At 42.9% G+C, this 17,558-nt stretch overlaps 2 protein-coding genes across 2 annotated transcripts in view; one reads left to right on the top strand and one right to left on the bottom strand.

Annotated features, from left to right (window-relative positions):
* TSPEAR (thrombospondin type laminin G domain and EAR repeats) overlaps window positions 1–17,558 on the bottom strand; it is a 250,187-nt gene that overhangs the window by 193,979 nt on the left and 38,650 nt on the right. The window lies entirely within an intron of this gene.
* On the top strand, window positions 824–1,220 carry KRTAP12-3 (keratin associated protein 12-3). Its single transcript, XM_017888728.1, has one exon. The coding sequence runs from the start codon at window positions 865–867 to the stop codon at window positions 1,153–1,155; it is 291 nt and encodes a 96-aa protein (XP_017744217.1). The 5' UTR covers window positions 824–864; the 3' UTR covers window positions 1,156–1,220.

Below are 17,558 nucleotides of genomic sequence, written 5' to 3'. Positions count from 1 at the left end.
AGGCTCCCCCCAGACCACCTACTGGCACCCCCATTACTATCTCCTGAACCCATTTTTCCCCAGCACTCAGCCCTGTATGGAATTATTTCATGCATTCATTTCTTCCTTTACTCATTTATTCACTGCCCACTGCTAGAAGGCTCTTGAGGCCGAGACCTCTTTGCTGCTACTACACAATATATATTTGTTGAATGAACAAATAACTTCTTGTATAGCTTACTCTATGGCGGGGTTGGCTAACTTTCTGCAAAGGGCAGATGGCAAATATTTTAGACTTTGCATGTTACAGTCTCTTCCATAACTACTCAGTTGTACCAATGCAGTGCAAAAGAAGCCACAGACAACACAGAAACTAATGGCATGCTGTGATCCAATCAAAGTTCATTTGAAAAACAGGCCGTGGGTCAAATGTGGCTCCCAGACCACAGTGTGCCAACCTGTGCTTTAAAGTTTTACTCTACAAACTAAAAGCTCAAAACACATTACTGCCTCAACATCTTCCTTGATAGCACGAAACAAAAGTGAAACAACAGGATTTGGTACTTTGAGTCGAGCCAGTGGTGCTATGTGCACAGTAGTAGCCTGAAAAAAATCGACAAAAACCTGCATAATGTCAAACCGGAACATCCTGTTTACAGAAGAAACTAACCTCGAGGCCAAAGATATTTATGGTACAGCATAACGCGGGAAAGTGCACGCGGGAAAATAAGATGTTGGGAAACACAGTGGCAGCAACCACGAGGAAGACAACAGTTGTGTTTTTGTGTTACCCAGATGCCCGGGACCCAGGTATAAAGACCACCAGAGAAGCGGCTTCCAGACACCACCACCCTCCTCCCCAGTACCAGCCCAGCCACACACATCATGTGCCAAACCAGCTGCTCCCCAGGCTGCCAGCCAACCTGCTGCATACCCAGCCCCTGCCAGGCATCCTGCTACGTGCCCGTGAGCTGCCAGTCCTCCATGTGCGTGCCCGTGAGCTGCACGCACATTGTGCGTGTGGCCCCCTCCTGCCAGCCCTCTGTGTGCGTGCCTGTGAGCTGCAGGCCCATCATGTATGTGACTCCCTCCTGCCAATCTTCTGGGTGCTGCCAACCCCCCTGCACCACTGTCCTCTGCAGACCCATCTCCTGCAGCGCACCTTCCTGCTGCTGACCAGCTGCTCCTGGTACACAGGGGTACACACCTGTATCCCTCCATGAACCAGCATCTAGTGGACCCCCAGAATGTACACATGGGGCAGATGAAAAAGCATGCTCAAGGAAACCTCTGAACTTTGGGGTGAGAACATGGAAAAATGATTCAGACCTTCTGTGACCCTGGGAACCCCCTCAAGGAAGTCCTGGCTGCCAGAATCCTTCTCTCACTCCAGCAGGAAACTAGAACCCATGTGAGCCAAATAAATCGGCTGTCCCTGTACACCTCGTCTCTGTCTTTTATCCTCATGTATTTTGTAAGTTCTTTCCTTGAAGGTACATACCAACTTTAATGGCAGCAGCACCTCTTCAGAGAGCCGCCTTCCTGATGGCTGAGCTGAAGTGGAGGGTTCTTGGTTGGGGGAGTGGCCTGAAGGTGCTGTCCCCACACTCAGTCCTCAAGCTTCGCACTGTGGGAGAGTAAGATATTGGGAAACACGGTGGAAACCACCATGAGGAAGACAACTGTTGTGTTTTTATGTTACCCAGATGCCTGGGACCCGGGTATAAAGACCACCAGAGAAAGAGCTTCCAGATGGAAAGTGTTAGGGGGAGGGTAGAAGAAAACAATCCTCTACCCAGAAGGATGGATGGGAAATAGTCCTGGGCCCCAGATCCCGTGCAATACCTCAAAGGATTACTATGGCAAAGAGGGCGGGAAACTCTTTCAAACAACAACTACCACAAATACAGAGCAGAGTTCGTCTGTCCCGGGGAGGGGCAGCAGGAAGTCCAAGAAAGTCTCATTCTCCAAGTCCCACATGCAAAGGGCCTGCCTAAGACTGACACTGGACCAGGACAACAGAGAGCCCTCCTGTCTCCAGCTCCAGCCGAGCAGGCACAGCTCAAAAAGCAACATCAGCCTGCCTCTGGGGAAAGGCAGAAGTGTGTAGAGATCTCCTCTGAATGTCAGGCATGCAGGGCCGTGTGAAAACTTAGGGTGGAGCAAATGCACTGACCTCCCCACCCCTCATCTTAAGCGCAAGCACTGACATACCCTAAACACAAGCCACTGGTGCACTGAAGGCAACCACAGTAACAACAAAACCCAAACCACCGTCAATGTCTGACCAGATTGATTCATCCACCTCCCCCTACACACTAATGACCTGACAGAAAAAGAGACACACGCACTTCCAGAAGGAAATGTTGATGTCTGATATTCAACAAAAAATTATAAGACATGCAAAAAAGCAAGGAAAAACCAAGCCATTGTCAGCAAAGAAATCAACAAAACTGGATTCAAAAGTGACCCAGGGACTGGGCACAGTTCACCCCTATAACCCCAGCACATTGGGAGGCTAAGGCTGGAGAGTCGTTTAAGCCTCGTAGTTCAAGGCTGCAGTGAGCTGAGATTGCACCACTGCACTCCGGCCTGGGTAAAAGAGCAAGACACTATCTCTAAAAATAAAAAGTAAAGTGACACACGTTTTACAGCTATCAGGCATAAACTTTAAAATAACTATAATGAATAGATTAAAGGATCAAGGGTAAAGCATTAAAAGCATATATGAAGAGATGGGTAATTTCATGAGACAGATGGAAACCATAAGAAAGGGCCAAATGGATATGGTAAAAATCAAAATACAATATCAAAGATAGCTTCCTTCAGTGGGCTCATCAGTATACTTGATACAACCAGGTGTGGAAGCTTTGAATTTGAACACATGTAAATATAAATTGACCAAATTAAAACACAAAGAGAAAGAAGAGGGTGGAGGGAGACAAGAGCAAAACATCAAAAAGCTCTAGGACAGTATCAAATCCTCATTTATGGATATAATTGGAGTCCCTGAAAGAGAAGAAAGAGAGGACAGGGCAGAAGAAATATTCAAAGAGGTAATAGCTGAGAAATATTCTAAAAATAATGGAATACATAAAGCCCCATATCCAAAAAGTTCAGAGAACCCCAAATTGGGTAACTATATCCCCACTACAAATGACTAGACGTGTCACATTAAATCTGTGACTGACAAAACCAAAGGTAAAAGGGAAATCTTGAAAGCATCCATATTTTAAAAGCAGACTATGAGCATAAGGACAAAGGTAAGATTTACATCAGACTTCTAATCAGAAATCACACGACCCAAAGTGTATCTTTAAAATACTGAAAGAAAATCTGTCGACCCCATGACACTAAAAGTATCTTCCAAAATGAAAGAGAACACTTTTCAGATGAACAAAACTGAAAGACTTAATTAACAGCACACATGCACTATAAGAAATTCTTCAAAAATTTCTTCGAGCCAAGGAATATGAGAGCAGATAGAAACTTGGATTCACACAAGAAAAGAAGAGCTCTTGGCTGGGTGCGGTGGTTCACGTCTGTAATCCCAGCAGTTTGGGAGGCCGAGGTGGGTGGATCACCTGAGGTCAGGAGTTTGAGGCCAGCCTGGCCAACATGGTGAAACCCCGTCTCTACTAAAAATACAAAAACTAGCCAGGCTAGGTGGTGTGCTCTTGTAATCCCAGCTACTTGGGAGGCTAAGGCAGGAGAATTGCTTGAACCCAGGAGGCGGAGGTTGCAGTGAGCCAAGATTGCACCACTGTACTCCAGCCTGGGCGACAGAGCAAGACTGTCTTAGGGGAGAAAAAAGAGAGAGAAAGAAAAGAAGAGCTCTAGAAATTATTTTAAAAGAAGATAAATATAAAAAGCATTGTAACTAATTGACTGTCCAGAGCAAAAATAGTGACAATGCATTGTGGGATTTTTAACATAAGTAAAAGTAAAACATGGCAACAATAACACAAGGAATATAAAAGAGGACATGGAGGTACACTGCCTTAAAGTCCGGCCACTTACAGATGAAGTGGCGTCATATTAGCTGGAGGTATACTTTGTTACAGTAAAGGTTTATATTGTAAATCTTAGGCCAAATAAGTTTGAAAAGACATATTAGGCTATTATCGCCTTGCTATAAAGAAATACCTGAGACTGAATAATTTATAAAGAAAGGAGGTTTAATTGGCTCACAGTTCTGCAAGCTGTACAGGAAGCACAATACTGGCATCTGCTCAGCTTCTGGGGAGGCAGAATTGTGAGGAAACTTACAAGCATGGTGGAAGGTGAAGGGGGAGTAGGCACATCAGGTGGCCTGAGAAGGGGCAAGAGAGAAAGACAGGGGAGGGGCTACATGCCTTTAAACAACCAGGTCGGCCGGGCGCGGTGGCTCAAGCCTGTACTCCCAGCACTTTGGGAGGCCGAGGCGGGCGGATCACGAGGTCAGGAGATCGAGACCATCCTGGCTAACATGGTGAAACCCCGTCTCTACTAAAAAAAAAAAAAACAAACAAAAAAACTAGCCGGGCGATGTAGCGGGCACCTGTAGTCCCAGCTACTCGGGAGGCTGAGGCAGGAGAATGGCGTGAACCCGGGAGGCAGAGCTTGCAGTGAGCTGAGATCCGGCCACTGCACTCCAGCCTGGGCGGCAGAGCGAGACTCCGTCTCAAAAAAATAAATAAATAAATAAATAAATAAATAAACAACCAGGTCTCCCAAGAACTCACTCACTGTCTCAAGGACAGCACCAAGGGGATGCTGCTTAACCATTCATGAGAAATCCACACCCATGATCCAATCACCTCCCACCAGATCCCACCTCCAACAATGGAGATTACAATTCAACATGAGATTTGGGCAGGGACATAAATCCAAACTATATCAAGATGTATACAAAAAGTAGATATAAAAGGGAATAATTAAGAATGCTAAACCAAAAGTGGCATAAAAGAGGGCGAAGATAAAAGGAATAGATGGAACAAATAGAATACAATTAGCAAAATGATATTTTACATTAAGTAGAACAAAAATTAAATTAAATTAAATGCAAATCATCTAAACACCAAAACCAAAAAACAGAGATTTTTAATTAGATTAAATAATTCAGCATCCAACTCTATTCTATCTACCAGAAGCCTCACATTAAATATAAAAACATAGATAGGTTAAAAGTAAGCAGATGGAAAAATATACCACACAAACATTAATCAAATAAAATTGGAATGGTTATATTAATATCAAACAAAGTCAGCTTCACAAAAGAAATATTACCAGGGATAAAAAGGAATATTACATAATGATAGAGCATCAATTCACCATGGAAACATAACAATTCTAAATGTGTAAGCACCAAACAGCCAACTTTCAAAACACACGCTACAGAAAAACTGAGAAGGGAAAGGAGAAACAGATAAATCAGATTGCTCACTGGACTTGAGCTTCAAGAGAACGAGTAGACAGAAAATCAGGAAGGATACAGAAGGCCTGGACAACACCGTCAATCAACTTGACCTAATGGATACTTATAGAACACTCCACCCAGCAATAACAGACACACCTTCTTTTCAAACACATGAAACATTCACCAAAAAGACTATATTCTGGCTGTAAAATAAACTTCAACCCATATTTAAAAAGTTGAACTAATACAATGTATGTTTCTGACCACAAAGAAATTAAATTAGACATTAACAACAAAATGATAACTAGAAACACCCTGCAGAACTGTAAACTAACCAACACACTTCTAAATAACCCATGGTTCAAAGAATCACAAGAGAAATTAGAAAATATTTTGAATTAAATACAAATTAAAACAAAACATGTCAAAATACGAGGAACATGGCTAAAATAGTGTTTAGAGGGATAAAATTATATCAGTAAGTGCTTATATTCACAAAGAAGAAAGTCCTGAAATCAGTTATCTAAGTCTGCACTTTAAAGAAAAGAAAGCAAATTAAACTCAAAATTAGCAAAATAAATAATTAAAAATCTGCAAAAAAATAATGAAGTAGAAAATGGAAAAAAAATTTCAATGAAACCAAAAGCTGCTTCTTTGAAAAGAACAATGAAATGAATAAGCATCTAGCCAGACTGGTCAGGAAAATTATAATAAAAAGAAAAAAGAGACACAAAATAGCAATATTAGGAGTGAAAAAGAAACATCATTATAAATCTTACAGTTATTGAAAGCATGATAGAGGAACGATGTAAATAACTTCATACCACTAAATTTAATAATGTACATAAAATTGGCACTTTTTTTTTTTAAAGTGTGAAAGCTTATTCCAGAGAAGTAGGTAGCCTGAATAGTATCATATCTATTAAAGAAGTTGAATTTTCAGTTAAAACCTTTCAACCAACAAAACTAGGGGCAAATGACTTCCCTGGAAAATTCTACCAAACATTTAAAGAAGAAATATAACCAATCCTACATGAACTCTTCCAGAAAAATAGAAGGAAAGGAATCATTCCCAATTAAATTTAGAGGGCCAGCATAATCTTGATATCAAATTTGAATAAAAGTATTACAAGAAAACTATATGCTACTAATAATATCTCTTATGGATATAGACGCAAAAATTATCAACGAAATACTAGCGAATTCAATCCAGAAATACGTAAAAGAGATAAAAGGTCGTGATCATGTGGGATTTATCCCAAGAATGCAAGGTTGGTTCAGTGTTAAAAAATCAACTTATATAATTCACCATATCAACAGACTAAAGAGGAAGCACCATATAATTATCTCAATAGATTCAGAAACGGCTTTGGATAAAATTCAACATCCATTCAGAATAAAAATTGTTAGCAAACTAGAAATTAAAAGCAACTTCTTTTAAAGAGCATCTGTGAAAAACCTATAGCTAATATCATACTTAATGGTGAAAGACTATATGTTTTCCCTTAAAATCAAGAATAAAGCAAGAACATTCACTTTTGCCTCTGCTGTTTATTACCATACTGGACTTCCCAAACAGTGAAGTAAAAAGCATGCAGGCTGGAAAGGAAGAAATAGCACAGTCTCTATTAACATATTACATTATTGTCCACCTAGAAAATCCCCAAAATTCTACAATAAAGCTACAAGAACTAGTAAGTGAATTTAACAAGGTCAAAGAAAAAATGCCAATATACGAAAATCAATTTATTTTAATATACTAGCAATGAACAATCAGAAATTGAAACTTAAAAATAGCACCATAATAACATTAAACATTATAAAATACTTAGGGGTAAGTTATGGGGAAATAAAATGTATACATTGAAAACTACAAAATATTGATGAGAAAAATCAGAGAAAACCTAAATAAATAGACCATGCTGGATATGTCAACTCTCCCCCAAACTGATCTATAGTTTCAATACACTCCCAATTAAAATCTCAACACAAATTCTGCAGATATTGATAAGCTTATTCAAATATCTATATGGAAAGACAAAGAAACTAGAGTAGCCTAAACAACTTCTTAAAAGAAGAACAAAATTGGAGAACTCACACTAGCTGATTTCAAGACCTACTATAAAGCTGCATTTATCAGGACAGGATGGTGTTGGCAAAAAGACACTTAGCATATGACCCAGTTATTCCACTCCTAGACATTCACCCAAGAGAGAGAAACAAATATGTCCACGCAAAAACCTGGACTCACTAACACATGCCCCATGTGGAACACTAGCAGCACCGAACGTGGGCTCCAAGTGGCCCCGAGGGCCCCACAGCTCTGGAGGGCGGGGGCTGAGCCAGGCCTCTTCCATGCTTCCCTCCAGAAGCATTTTTTGGTCACCAGCCCTCCCTCCTCTCATGCTCTGATTTCCAGTTTCACCTCCAACTCCCAGCCTGGGGGACCAGAGTGCTTATGTGTGTGCATAAGTGTGCATGCTGTATAGTGCACACATTGCATGTGTTCATGGGTTTGAATGTGTTCAGCTGCAAGCATTTATATGTCTGGATTGATTGGTTCCATTTCTTGCTCAGTTTTATCCAAAGTCCCCCAATTTAAACAACACAATAGGTCCCTGATCACCTTGTCTAAAAGATGATGAAACCAGCTTTTCAACTCTAAACTCAACACCTGCCTCCAAGGCAAATAAAAAGCTTGGAATCTAAGATAGCCAGTAGTGAGAATGCCCTTTGGGGACAGCTCTGGGCTATACTATCTGGAATAGCAGACTCCTGGGGCAAGAGGGCTGGCCCATCTACTGGGGAACGTTTAACCTGAGACAGCCACAGCAGAGCCCCCCAGAAGGAGAATGCAGCCCAGAGAGGGGAAATGCGGAAGAACGCCACCAGCACAACACAGACTGGAAAAAGCAAGTTCCAGATTACATTCAGAATAATTCCTTTTTCATATTATCAGAAATTACTAAATTAGAAAACACACATTTCAGGAATACACAGAGATATGACTCAACTCTATTTTTTCTAGAAAGTAACAGAATAAGGAGCACACAATCCCAACAGTGGCTGCCCCAAGAAGTTCATGGTCAATTATTGATGATGTTCTCATTTCTATGCCAGGCAGTGGGCTCATGGGGGTTTATTATATTAGGATTCTCAGTAATTGGTCATCGGTCAATCAATAAGAACTGAGCCTCTGTAGACTGGTGATGGGAGTGTGTGCTGCAGAACTAATCCAGTTCTGTAAACCCGAGATCCTCCCCGACCTGGGAACAGGACGTCCACCAACCCGGTGGGGAAAACCCGATTCCTCAGTGCTCTGAGGCTTTGCGCCATCTAAGTGCAGTTTGTGACCTGGGAGCAGGAGTGACAGCCAGTGGGGAAGATCACTCACTTCCACCACAGGAGGGTGAAGTCAGGCTGTCTGGCCACTTGCAACCTGGGCCCGGAGGCTTGGGGCTGAGGAGCCACAGGGCAGTCTTTAGCCGCGGTCTGCGCACCCGGGCCATCCACCTTCTGAGTGAGGAACTGCGGGATAGGATTCACTGAAAGAGGGGCTTTAGCTAGCACAATTCTAGTAATGTAATCAGCAAGCATTAGACACGCGGTATGGGAAATAAAAAAAGAAAGACCAACGCAGAGCTGCATAGGGGAAAGCTAGGTTTATTTGGCTCTCATGGAGTCAGAGAATGACTCTGGGACCGACTTCCCTAGGGGGATGGGCAAGGTCAGCAAGGGCCTCAGATCATTTCTGTCAATATTCTCGATCCGAGATTCATGACTGCTTCAGGCTGAACGGCTTTTCACCTGCCCCATGTGCAGAACACCAACTGAGACTCATCCCGGGAGGTACAGGTGTGGCCTCATCGCCCAACTGGGAGCAGCGGGTCTGGAGAATTCGTGGCTGAGCGAGCGAGCGAAGGAATGCCACAGAGATGGTCATGCAGAGGACGCTGGCTGTAGGAGCGGCTGCAGCAACCCGGAGGACTGGCAGGAGAGAGCCGCATACACGATGGGCCTGCAACTCACAGGCACGCACAGGGAAGACTGGCAGGAGGGGGCCGCATACACAATGGGCCTGCAGCTCACAGGCACACACACAGAAGAATGGCAGCTCACAGGCACACACACGGCTGGCTTGAAGCTCACGGGCACACACACCGAGGACTGGCAGCCCACAGGCACGCAGCAGGATGCCTGGCAGGAGCTGGGCACGCAACAGGTTGGCTGGCAGGGACTGGACACGCAGCAGGCTGGCTGGCAGCCTGAGGAGCAGCTGGTATGGCACATGGTGGTGTGTGGCTGGATAAGGTCGAGGCAGAAGGCAGCGATGTCTGGGGATGGCCTCCCTGGGCCGCCTTTATACCTGGACCCAGGCATCCCCACAACACAGAAGCACGCCTGTCTTCCTTGTTTTTCTTCCTCAGTGCTGTCTCCTGGAGCTTAATTTTCTGTTGTAGGTGTCTCTGGGTTTTGTTTGGCCCTCAGTTTTATGACTAATTGCACCTTCTTCGAGCTCTTGGTGTGCTTGGAAACCTGCCAGAGTGTTTTACCATCTTCATCTGGATTCTTCTTTGTTTTTTAAAATTTCACCTGAGTTACTTTTGTGAGATTCCAAAAACTCAGATCTCCAGATTTTCCTCTCTGTGTGATGATGGTCCTTTAATGACAGAAGTTTACACTCCTCCCATGACTCAGGAAGGCTCCATAGTCAATGTGAGATAGAATAGAGTGTGTCCAGCTGATTTGTGGATGTCCTGAGAGCTTAGAGCTGAATGAGAGAGCTAGCAGATGGAGAAAGAACATGGAAATCACTTGTCCATAGGATGAGTGGGGACAAAGGGTGTGGGTCACAGAGAACTTCCTGTGAATGGTGACCATGGATCTTTGTCTTGAGAAATCCTCCTAGTTAAGAACCAAGATGAGACAACACCACTGGCCTCATGCCTGGTGACACAGCTCTAAGGAAATCAAGCTGGTCCACGCGTGTTCCCAGGGAAGCATGTGAGGCCAGTGAAGTGTCCCATGGACAGCCACAGCAGGATATGTGTGAGCTGAATATAGAAGGTTCCAAGGGCCAGAATGACATCTGGGCATGTTCAGCAGAAAGCCATGTGCACCCCGTACTGCAGGGGCAGTAGAATCTCTGAGCCTACAGATGTCAACACCAGATCACTTGGAACTTGGCACCATGATAACAAAACGAAGGAAAAAGTCACGTGATCATCTCAATTGATGTAGAAAAGGCATTTCACAAAATTCAAGATGCTTTCATGATGACAACAATCAACAAACTAAGAATTGAAGAAAACTACCTCAACACAATACAAGCCATACATGAAAGACCCACAGCAAGCCTCATACCCAATGGTGAAAGACTGAAAGCTTCTTCTCTAATATTGGGAACAAAGCCAGCATAGTACTGGAAATTTTACTAAGAACAACTAGGCAAATTTTTGTAAAAGAAAGAAAGAAACAAAAAGCATCCAAATTGGAAAGCAAGAAGTAAAGTTAACTCTGTGATATGATTTTCATAGGTACAAAACTCTAAATATTCCACAAAAAAACTGTAAGAAATAATAAATGAATTCAACAAAGTAGCAGGATACAAAAGCAAAACACATAAATCAGTTCTATTTCCATAAACTAACAAGCATAATCTCAAAAGGAAAGTACAATAACAATTCCATTTACAATACATTAAAAAGAATAAAATACTCAGGAGTTAACCAAAGAAGTGAAATAATTGTGTAACAAAAACTATAAAACATTGTTGAAAGAAATTGAAGGCAACATAAATAAATGGAAACACATTCCATGTTCATGAATTGGAAATTAATATTGTTAATATGTACATACTAACCAAAGCAATCTACAGATTCAATGCAATCCCTGTCAAAATCCCAAGGATGTTTATTGCAGAAATAGAAAAACCCATCCTAAAATGTATGTGGCATCTCAAGGGACCCTAAATCGCCAGATCCATTGTAAAAAAAGAACAGAGCTGGAGGAGTCACACTTTCTGATTTCAGAACTTACTACAACACTACAGTAATCGAAACTGTGGTACTGGCATAAAGACCAATATATAGACTAATGGAATAGCATAGAGAGCCCAGAAATAAACTCTCACAACTACGGTCAAATAATTTTTGACAAGGCTGTCAAGACCTTTCAACGAGGGAAGGACAGACTTTTTAACAAATGGCAATGGGAAAACAGGATATCCACACACAAAAGATTATTTTTTACCCTTACCTCACACCATATACAAAATTAACTCAAACAGGATCAAAGATAGAGAATCTCAGTAATCGAAACTATTTTTTAAATGAGAATGCTAGAACTAAAAAGTACAATAGCTGATATTTTAAAATCCACATGATAGACATAAAAGTAGAATGAGATTGAAGAAGAGTTCATGATCTTGAAGGCACATCAATAGAAATTATCCAAAATGAAGGAGAGGAAGAAAAAGAATTAAGAAAAACGAAAAGAGCTTGTGAGACATCATTAAACAGCATCACATATATGTAATATCAAACTCAGGTGGCTCATGCCTATAATCCCAGCACTTTGGAGGCCAAGGCGGGTGGATCACGAGGTCAAGAGATTGAGACCATCCTGGCTAACATGGTGAAACCCTGTCTCTACTAAAAATACAAAAATTAGCTGGGTGTGGTGGCACATGCCTGTAGTCCCAGCTACTTGGGAGGCTGAGGCAGGAGAATCACTTGAACCTGGGAGGTGGAGTTTGCAGTAAGGCGAAATTGCACCACTACACTCCAGCCTGTGACAGAGCAGGACTCCATCTCAAAATAAATAAATAAATAAATAAATAAATAAATAGCTAGCTAGCTAGCTAGCACTGGGCATTTTCCCCTAAAACACAAAGCTACAAACACAGAGCCTCCTCTGCCCCTCAGCAACAAGGGGGCAAGGGTGAGGGTTTGGAGGGCTGTACTTTCAGTTAAAGAGAGGCTAGCTGTTTGCTTGCAGTATAGACTAAGGAGCCTGGAGCCTGGACTGAGGCTGCCAGGTTGAAAACCTGAGACCATGACATCGGGTCCCGGCACACTCCATTGCTACTGGAAACAGCCGTCCCAGTATTCCCACCATCCTCCTCCTCGGCTTATGGATCACCTGCAGGAAGTGGCGCACCTTGTTGGGATGAAAATCTGGGTGCCCTTTGCCCTAGCAGTCCCACCCCGAGAAGTCCTACCCCCAGAACACTAACAAACAGATTGTGGGATGGGTTTGCAAATGTTTTTATCAGCACCATCTGTAATAGCAGACTCTTGGGAACAACAGGCCTGCCCATTTACTGGAGAGCATTTAACTTGAAGTAGAAACAGCAGAATCCCAGGAAGGAGCCACGCTGGATATAGAATATACCCATCAGAAATGCAGAGGACCCTTGGCAACTCTATACAGAATGGGAGACATAAGTCTCAGAAAATTACTCAGAATAATTCCCTTTTAATATCATTCAAAACCACTAAATTAGAAAACACACATTTCAGGAACACAAACAGATATGACTCAACTCTATTTTTTCTAGAAAGTAACAGAATAAGGGGCACACAATCCCAACAGTGGCTGCCCCAAGAAGTCCATGGTAAATTATTGATGATGTTCTAGTTTCTGTCAGGTAGTGGGTTCATAGTTCATAGGTTGGAGGGGGGTTGTTACAAGCATTAATAATTGATCAATAAAAAGTGGGCAGGCTCAAGATGGCTGAGTAGAGGCACCTGACACTTGCCTCTTCTACAAAGAAGAACCCAAAAGAGTGAGTAAGTAACAACATTTTGAATGGGACATCTAAGAGAGACACTGGAATTCAGCAGAGAAGTGACAGGAAACATCTGAGGCACAGAAGGAGAGGGAAGGGAGGCAGCTGGCCCAGTTGGAATCAGTCAGGAGCTCACAGAGACTCCCCAGTGCAGGGAAATGGTAAATGAGAGATTGCCAGCTGTCTACATTTCCACCATGGACTCAGCATGGACCTGAAACCCTAGTCATGGGAGAGCCTCTTGTTCTTCACAGGCCCTGAGACTTGCATAGCGATTTGCCAGGATGCCACATAATGGCATTGCTCCAGAGAAAGAGCCCACGCTGGAGCAATGTCCTGAGCAGCCAGCTGTAGCATGGTGCCATTTTGAGAGCCCAGCCGCTAAAAGTCTGCATCCTGCCCTGGGTCCCAACAGATCCTATATCTCCACATCCCTTCAGCCCTGCTGAATGCCACAACCCCCACCAACCCAGGAGGGCTGCAGGAGTGCAACACCAGCTGGACACGTCAATAAGGCAGGGGTTACCATGCACTTGCATGTACCCTGAGTACAGGCTTTCCACACCCACCATCACAAATTACCCCACACTATTCACCATAGCCTGTGTCCATGCATACTGTGTGGCCTGGCCCTGTACCCCCAGTGCCCAAGCATACCATCTGGGGACCAGGTGATCCCCCCCACCCAGTCTACCAATGCTGGCCATCTATGCACTCCTCCCAGGGACCTGGGGATGGGCCCACCCAGCCTGCCACTACCCACTTGCATGTGCCACCTGGGAGCTTGGGGACTGGCTTGCCCAGCCTGTCACAACCACCGCTAACATTAGTAAGTGCTTTCTGAGAGCCCAAAGGCTGTCCCACCATTGCTACTACCATCACCCATGTCAGATACACTGCCCAGTGGCCCAAGGACCCATCCATGCATCCATCCCACTGCTGCCACTGCTAGCACACAAGCAAGCTGTCTGGAGCCCCAAGAATCAGCCTGTCTGGACATGGTAACACCAGTGCCAGCATATGCTACTCAGGGGCCTAAGGACAGGCACATTTGGCCCACTGCTGCCACCACTGGGGCCTGAGATCTGGCTAACCTGGTGTTTCTGACCCCAGAAAAACCTCACCACAGCCTCCACTGACAATCACAGCCAAGTCACTGAGGAAATCACAAACACTACTGATGCTGTTCATAGCCAAGCAGAGACTAAACTACTGCATGCACCCAGAATAACAGCTAAAGTATCCCACCCAGCCACCACCATAGACATATCTTCAGGAAAAAGTCTTCTCATAAAAAAGCCAGTCCCCAAAATTGGAAGAAGTGATTGTTATGTCAGATGTGCAGATATCAACATAAGGACTCAAGAAACGTGAAAACACAAGGAAATGTCACACCTCCAAAGGGACACAAGAATTGTGCAACAGATTCAACTGAAAAAGAAATGTATGAATTAGGAGAAAAAGAATTCAAAATAATGATATTAAAGACATTCTGTGAGATATAAGAGAACACAGATAAACAATACAAATAAACCGAAAAACAATTCAGGATATGAATGAGAATAACCAAAGAGAGAGAAATCATAACTGAAGAATCAAACAGAAATCCTGGAAATGAATAATTCAATAAATGAAATTAAAAGTCCATTTTAGAGCTTCAACAATACAGCAGATCAAGCAGAAGAAAAAATTTCAGAAGTTGAAGACTGGTCTTTTACCTGCCATATGGAAAACTATAAAGTGAACAAATATTCTAATATTGGATGTTCCAGAAAACAAAGAGAAGCCCAGCCCAAAGGCGTAGAAAACTTATTTAGCAAAGTGATAGGAGAAAATTTCCCTAGTCTAGTAAGAGATTTAACATTCAGATGCAGAAAGCTGAGAGATCCTCATATGGTTTGGATTTCTATCTCTGCCAAAATCTCATGTTGAATTGTTATCCTCAGTGTTGGAGAAGGGGCTGAGGGGGAGGTGACTGGATCATGGGGCAGATTTCCCCTTGCAGTTCTCATGATAGTGAGTTCTCACGAGACCTGGTTGTTTAAAAATGTGTAACACCCCTGCCATTTTCTCTCTTCCTCCTGCTCCAGCCATGTAGGACATTCCGGCTTCCCATTTACCTTTTGCCATAATTATAAGTTCCCTGAGGCTTCCCAAACCACGCTTCCTGTACAGCCTGCAGAACCATGAGCCAATTAATCCTCTTTTCTTTATAAATTACCCAGTCTCAGGTAGTTCTTTATAGCAATGCAAAAACGTACTCACACAGATCCCCAAATAGATACAATTCAAAAAGTTCTTTTCCATGGCACATTATAGTCAAACTGTCAAAAGTCAAAGACAAGGAGAGAATTCTAGAAGAGGCCCGGACGCGCGGTGGTCAAGCCTGTAATCCCAGCACTTTGGGCAGGCCGAGGCGGGCGGATCCACCGAGGTTCAGGACCGATCGAGACCATCCCTGGCTTTAACACGGTGGAAACCCGTCTCTACTAAAAATACAAAAAACTAGCCGGGCGAGGTGGGGGCGCCTGTAGTCCAGCTACTCGGGAGGCTGAGGCAGGGAGACATGGCCCGTAACCCGCGGGAGCGCGAGCTTGCAGTGAGCTGAGATCTGCCACTGCACTCCAGCCCGGGAGACAGAGCGAGACTTCCGTCTCAAAAAAAAAAAAAAAAAAAAAAAAATAGAAAGAAGAAAGCAACTTGTCATATATGAGGCAACCCCCATCAGACTAACAGTGGGTCTCTCAGCAGAAACCTTACAGGTCAGGAGAGAACGGGATGATATATTCAAAGTGCTGAAAGAAAGAAACTGATAGCCAGGGATACTATACTTAGCAAAATTATCCTTAATAAATAAACAGAAATACAGTCTTTCGTGGACAATCAAAAGCTGAGGATATTCATCACCACTGGACTGGCCACATAGGAAATTCTTAAGAGAATATTACAATTCTAAATTTATATGCCCCAACACAAAAGAGCCAGATATACAAGCAAATATTATGAGATCTAAAGGAGGAGATAGACTCCAATCCAATAACAGTTGAGGACTTCAGCACCCCACTCTCACCAGTAGACATATCATCCAAACAGAAAATCAACAGCAACAACAAAAAATTGGATTTAAATTGAACTTTAAAACAAATGGACCTAATAGGCATTTAAAGAACATTTCATCCAACAGCTGCAGAATACACATTCTTCTCATAAGCACATGGAGCATTATCCAGGACAGACCTTACGTTTGGCCACAAAACAAGTCTCCACTAACTTTAAAAAATCAAAATCATATCAAGTATCTTCGCAGACCACAATAATTAAAACTGGTGTCAGTAACAAGAAGAGCTTTGGAAACTGTACAAATATGTGGAAACTGAACAACATGCTCCTAAATGACTACTGGGTTAATGAAGACATTAATAAGGAAATCAAAAAATTTCTCAAAAAAAAAAAAAGGGAAACACAACATATCAAAACCTATAGGGCCACAACAAAAACAGTGCTGAGGGATATTAGTGCAATAAATGCCTACATCAAAAAGGTAGATGTGGTGGTGCCTACAGTCCCAGCTCCTAGGGAGGCTGAGGTGAGAGGATCACTTGAACCCAGGAATTTAAGGCCAGTCTGAGCAACACAGTAAGACTCCATCTCAAAAAAAAAGTAGAAAGATTTCAAATAAATGATCTAATGATGCACCTCAAGGAACTAGAAAAGCAAGAACAAACCAAATCTAAAATTAGTAGAAGGAAAGAGACAATAAAGAATATAACTAAACAAAATAGACTTTAAAAAAATACAAAGAATTAACAAAACAAAAGTTGGTCTTTTAAAAGATAAACAAAATCAATAAACAGCTAGCGAGGCTAACCAAGCGAAAAAGAAGGAAGACCCCAATACACAAAATCAGGAATGAAAAAGGAGACATTACCACTGATACCATGGAAATACAAAAGATCATCTGGCTGGGCACAGTGACTCACGCCTGTAATCCTAGCACTTTGGGAGGCCAAGGCAGGTAGATCACTTGAGCCCAAGAGTTTGAGATCAGCCTTGGCAACATGGCAAATGCCCAACTCTATAAAAAATACAAAAATTAGCTAGTTATGGTGGCACATGCCTGTAGTCTCAGATACTCAGAAGGCTGAGGTGGGAGGATCACCTGAGCCCAGGAGGTCGAGGCTGTGGTGAGCCACGACCACGCCATGATTAGGTCACTGCACTCCAGCCTGGGTGACAAAGGGAGACCGTGTCTTTAAAAATATATATATTTTAAATTCATAATGTGAATTACAGGGGATAGATTTGGAATGACTGTTATAAAATTAAATTCTTTTTTTATTTTTTATTTTTTGAGACGGAGTTTAGCTCTTGTCTTCCAGGCTGGAGTGC

This window comes from Rhinopithecus bieti, unplaced genomic scaffold (assembly GCF_001698545.2).
Source record: "Rhinopithecus bieti isolate Rb0 unplaced genomic scaffold, ASM169854v2 scaffold_18153, whole genome shotgun sequence".
Taxonomy (NCBI): domain Eukaryota; kingdom Metazoa; phylum Chordata; class Mammalia; order Primates; family Cercopithecidae; genus Rhinopithecus; species Rhinopithecus bieti.
The sequence above is the reverse complement of the archived record's forward strand: the minus strand, read 5'-3'. Positions and strand labels throughout refer to the sequence as shown.

Coding starts and splice junctions, on each gene's coding strand:
- KRTAP12-3 (XM_017888728.1), top strand. CDS start 865: ATGTGCCAAACCAGCTGCTCCCCAGGCTGCCAGCCAACCTGCTGCATA.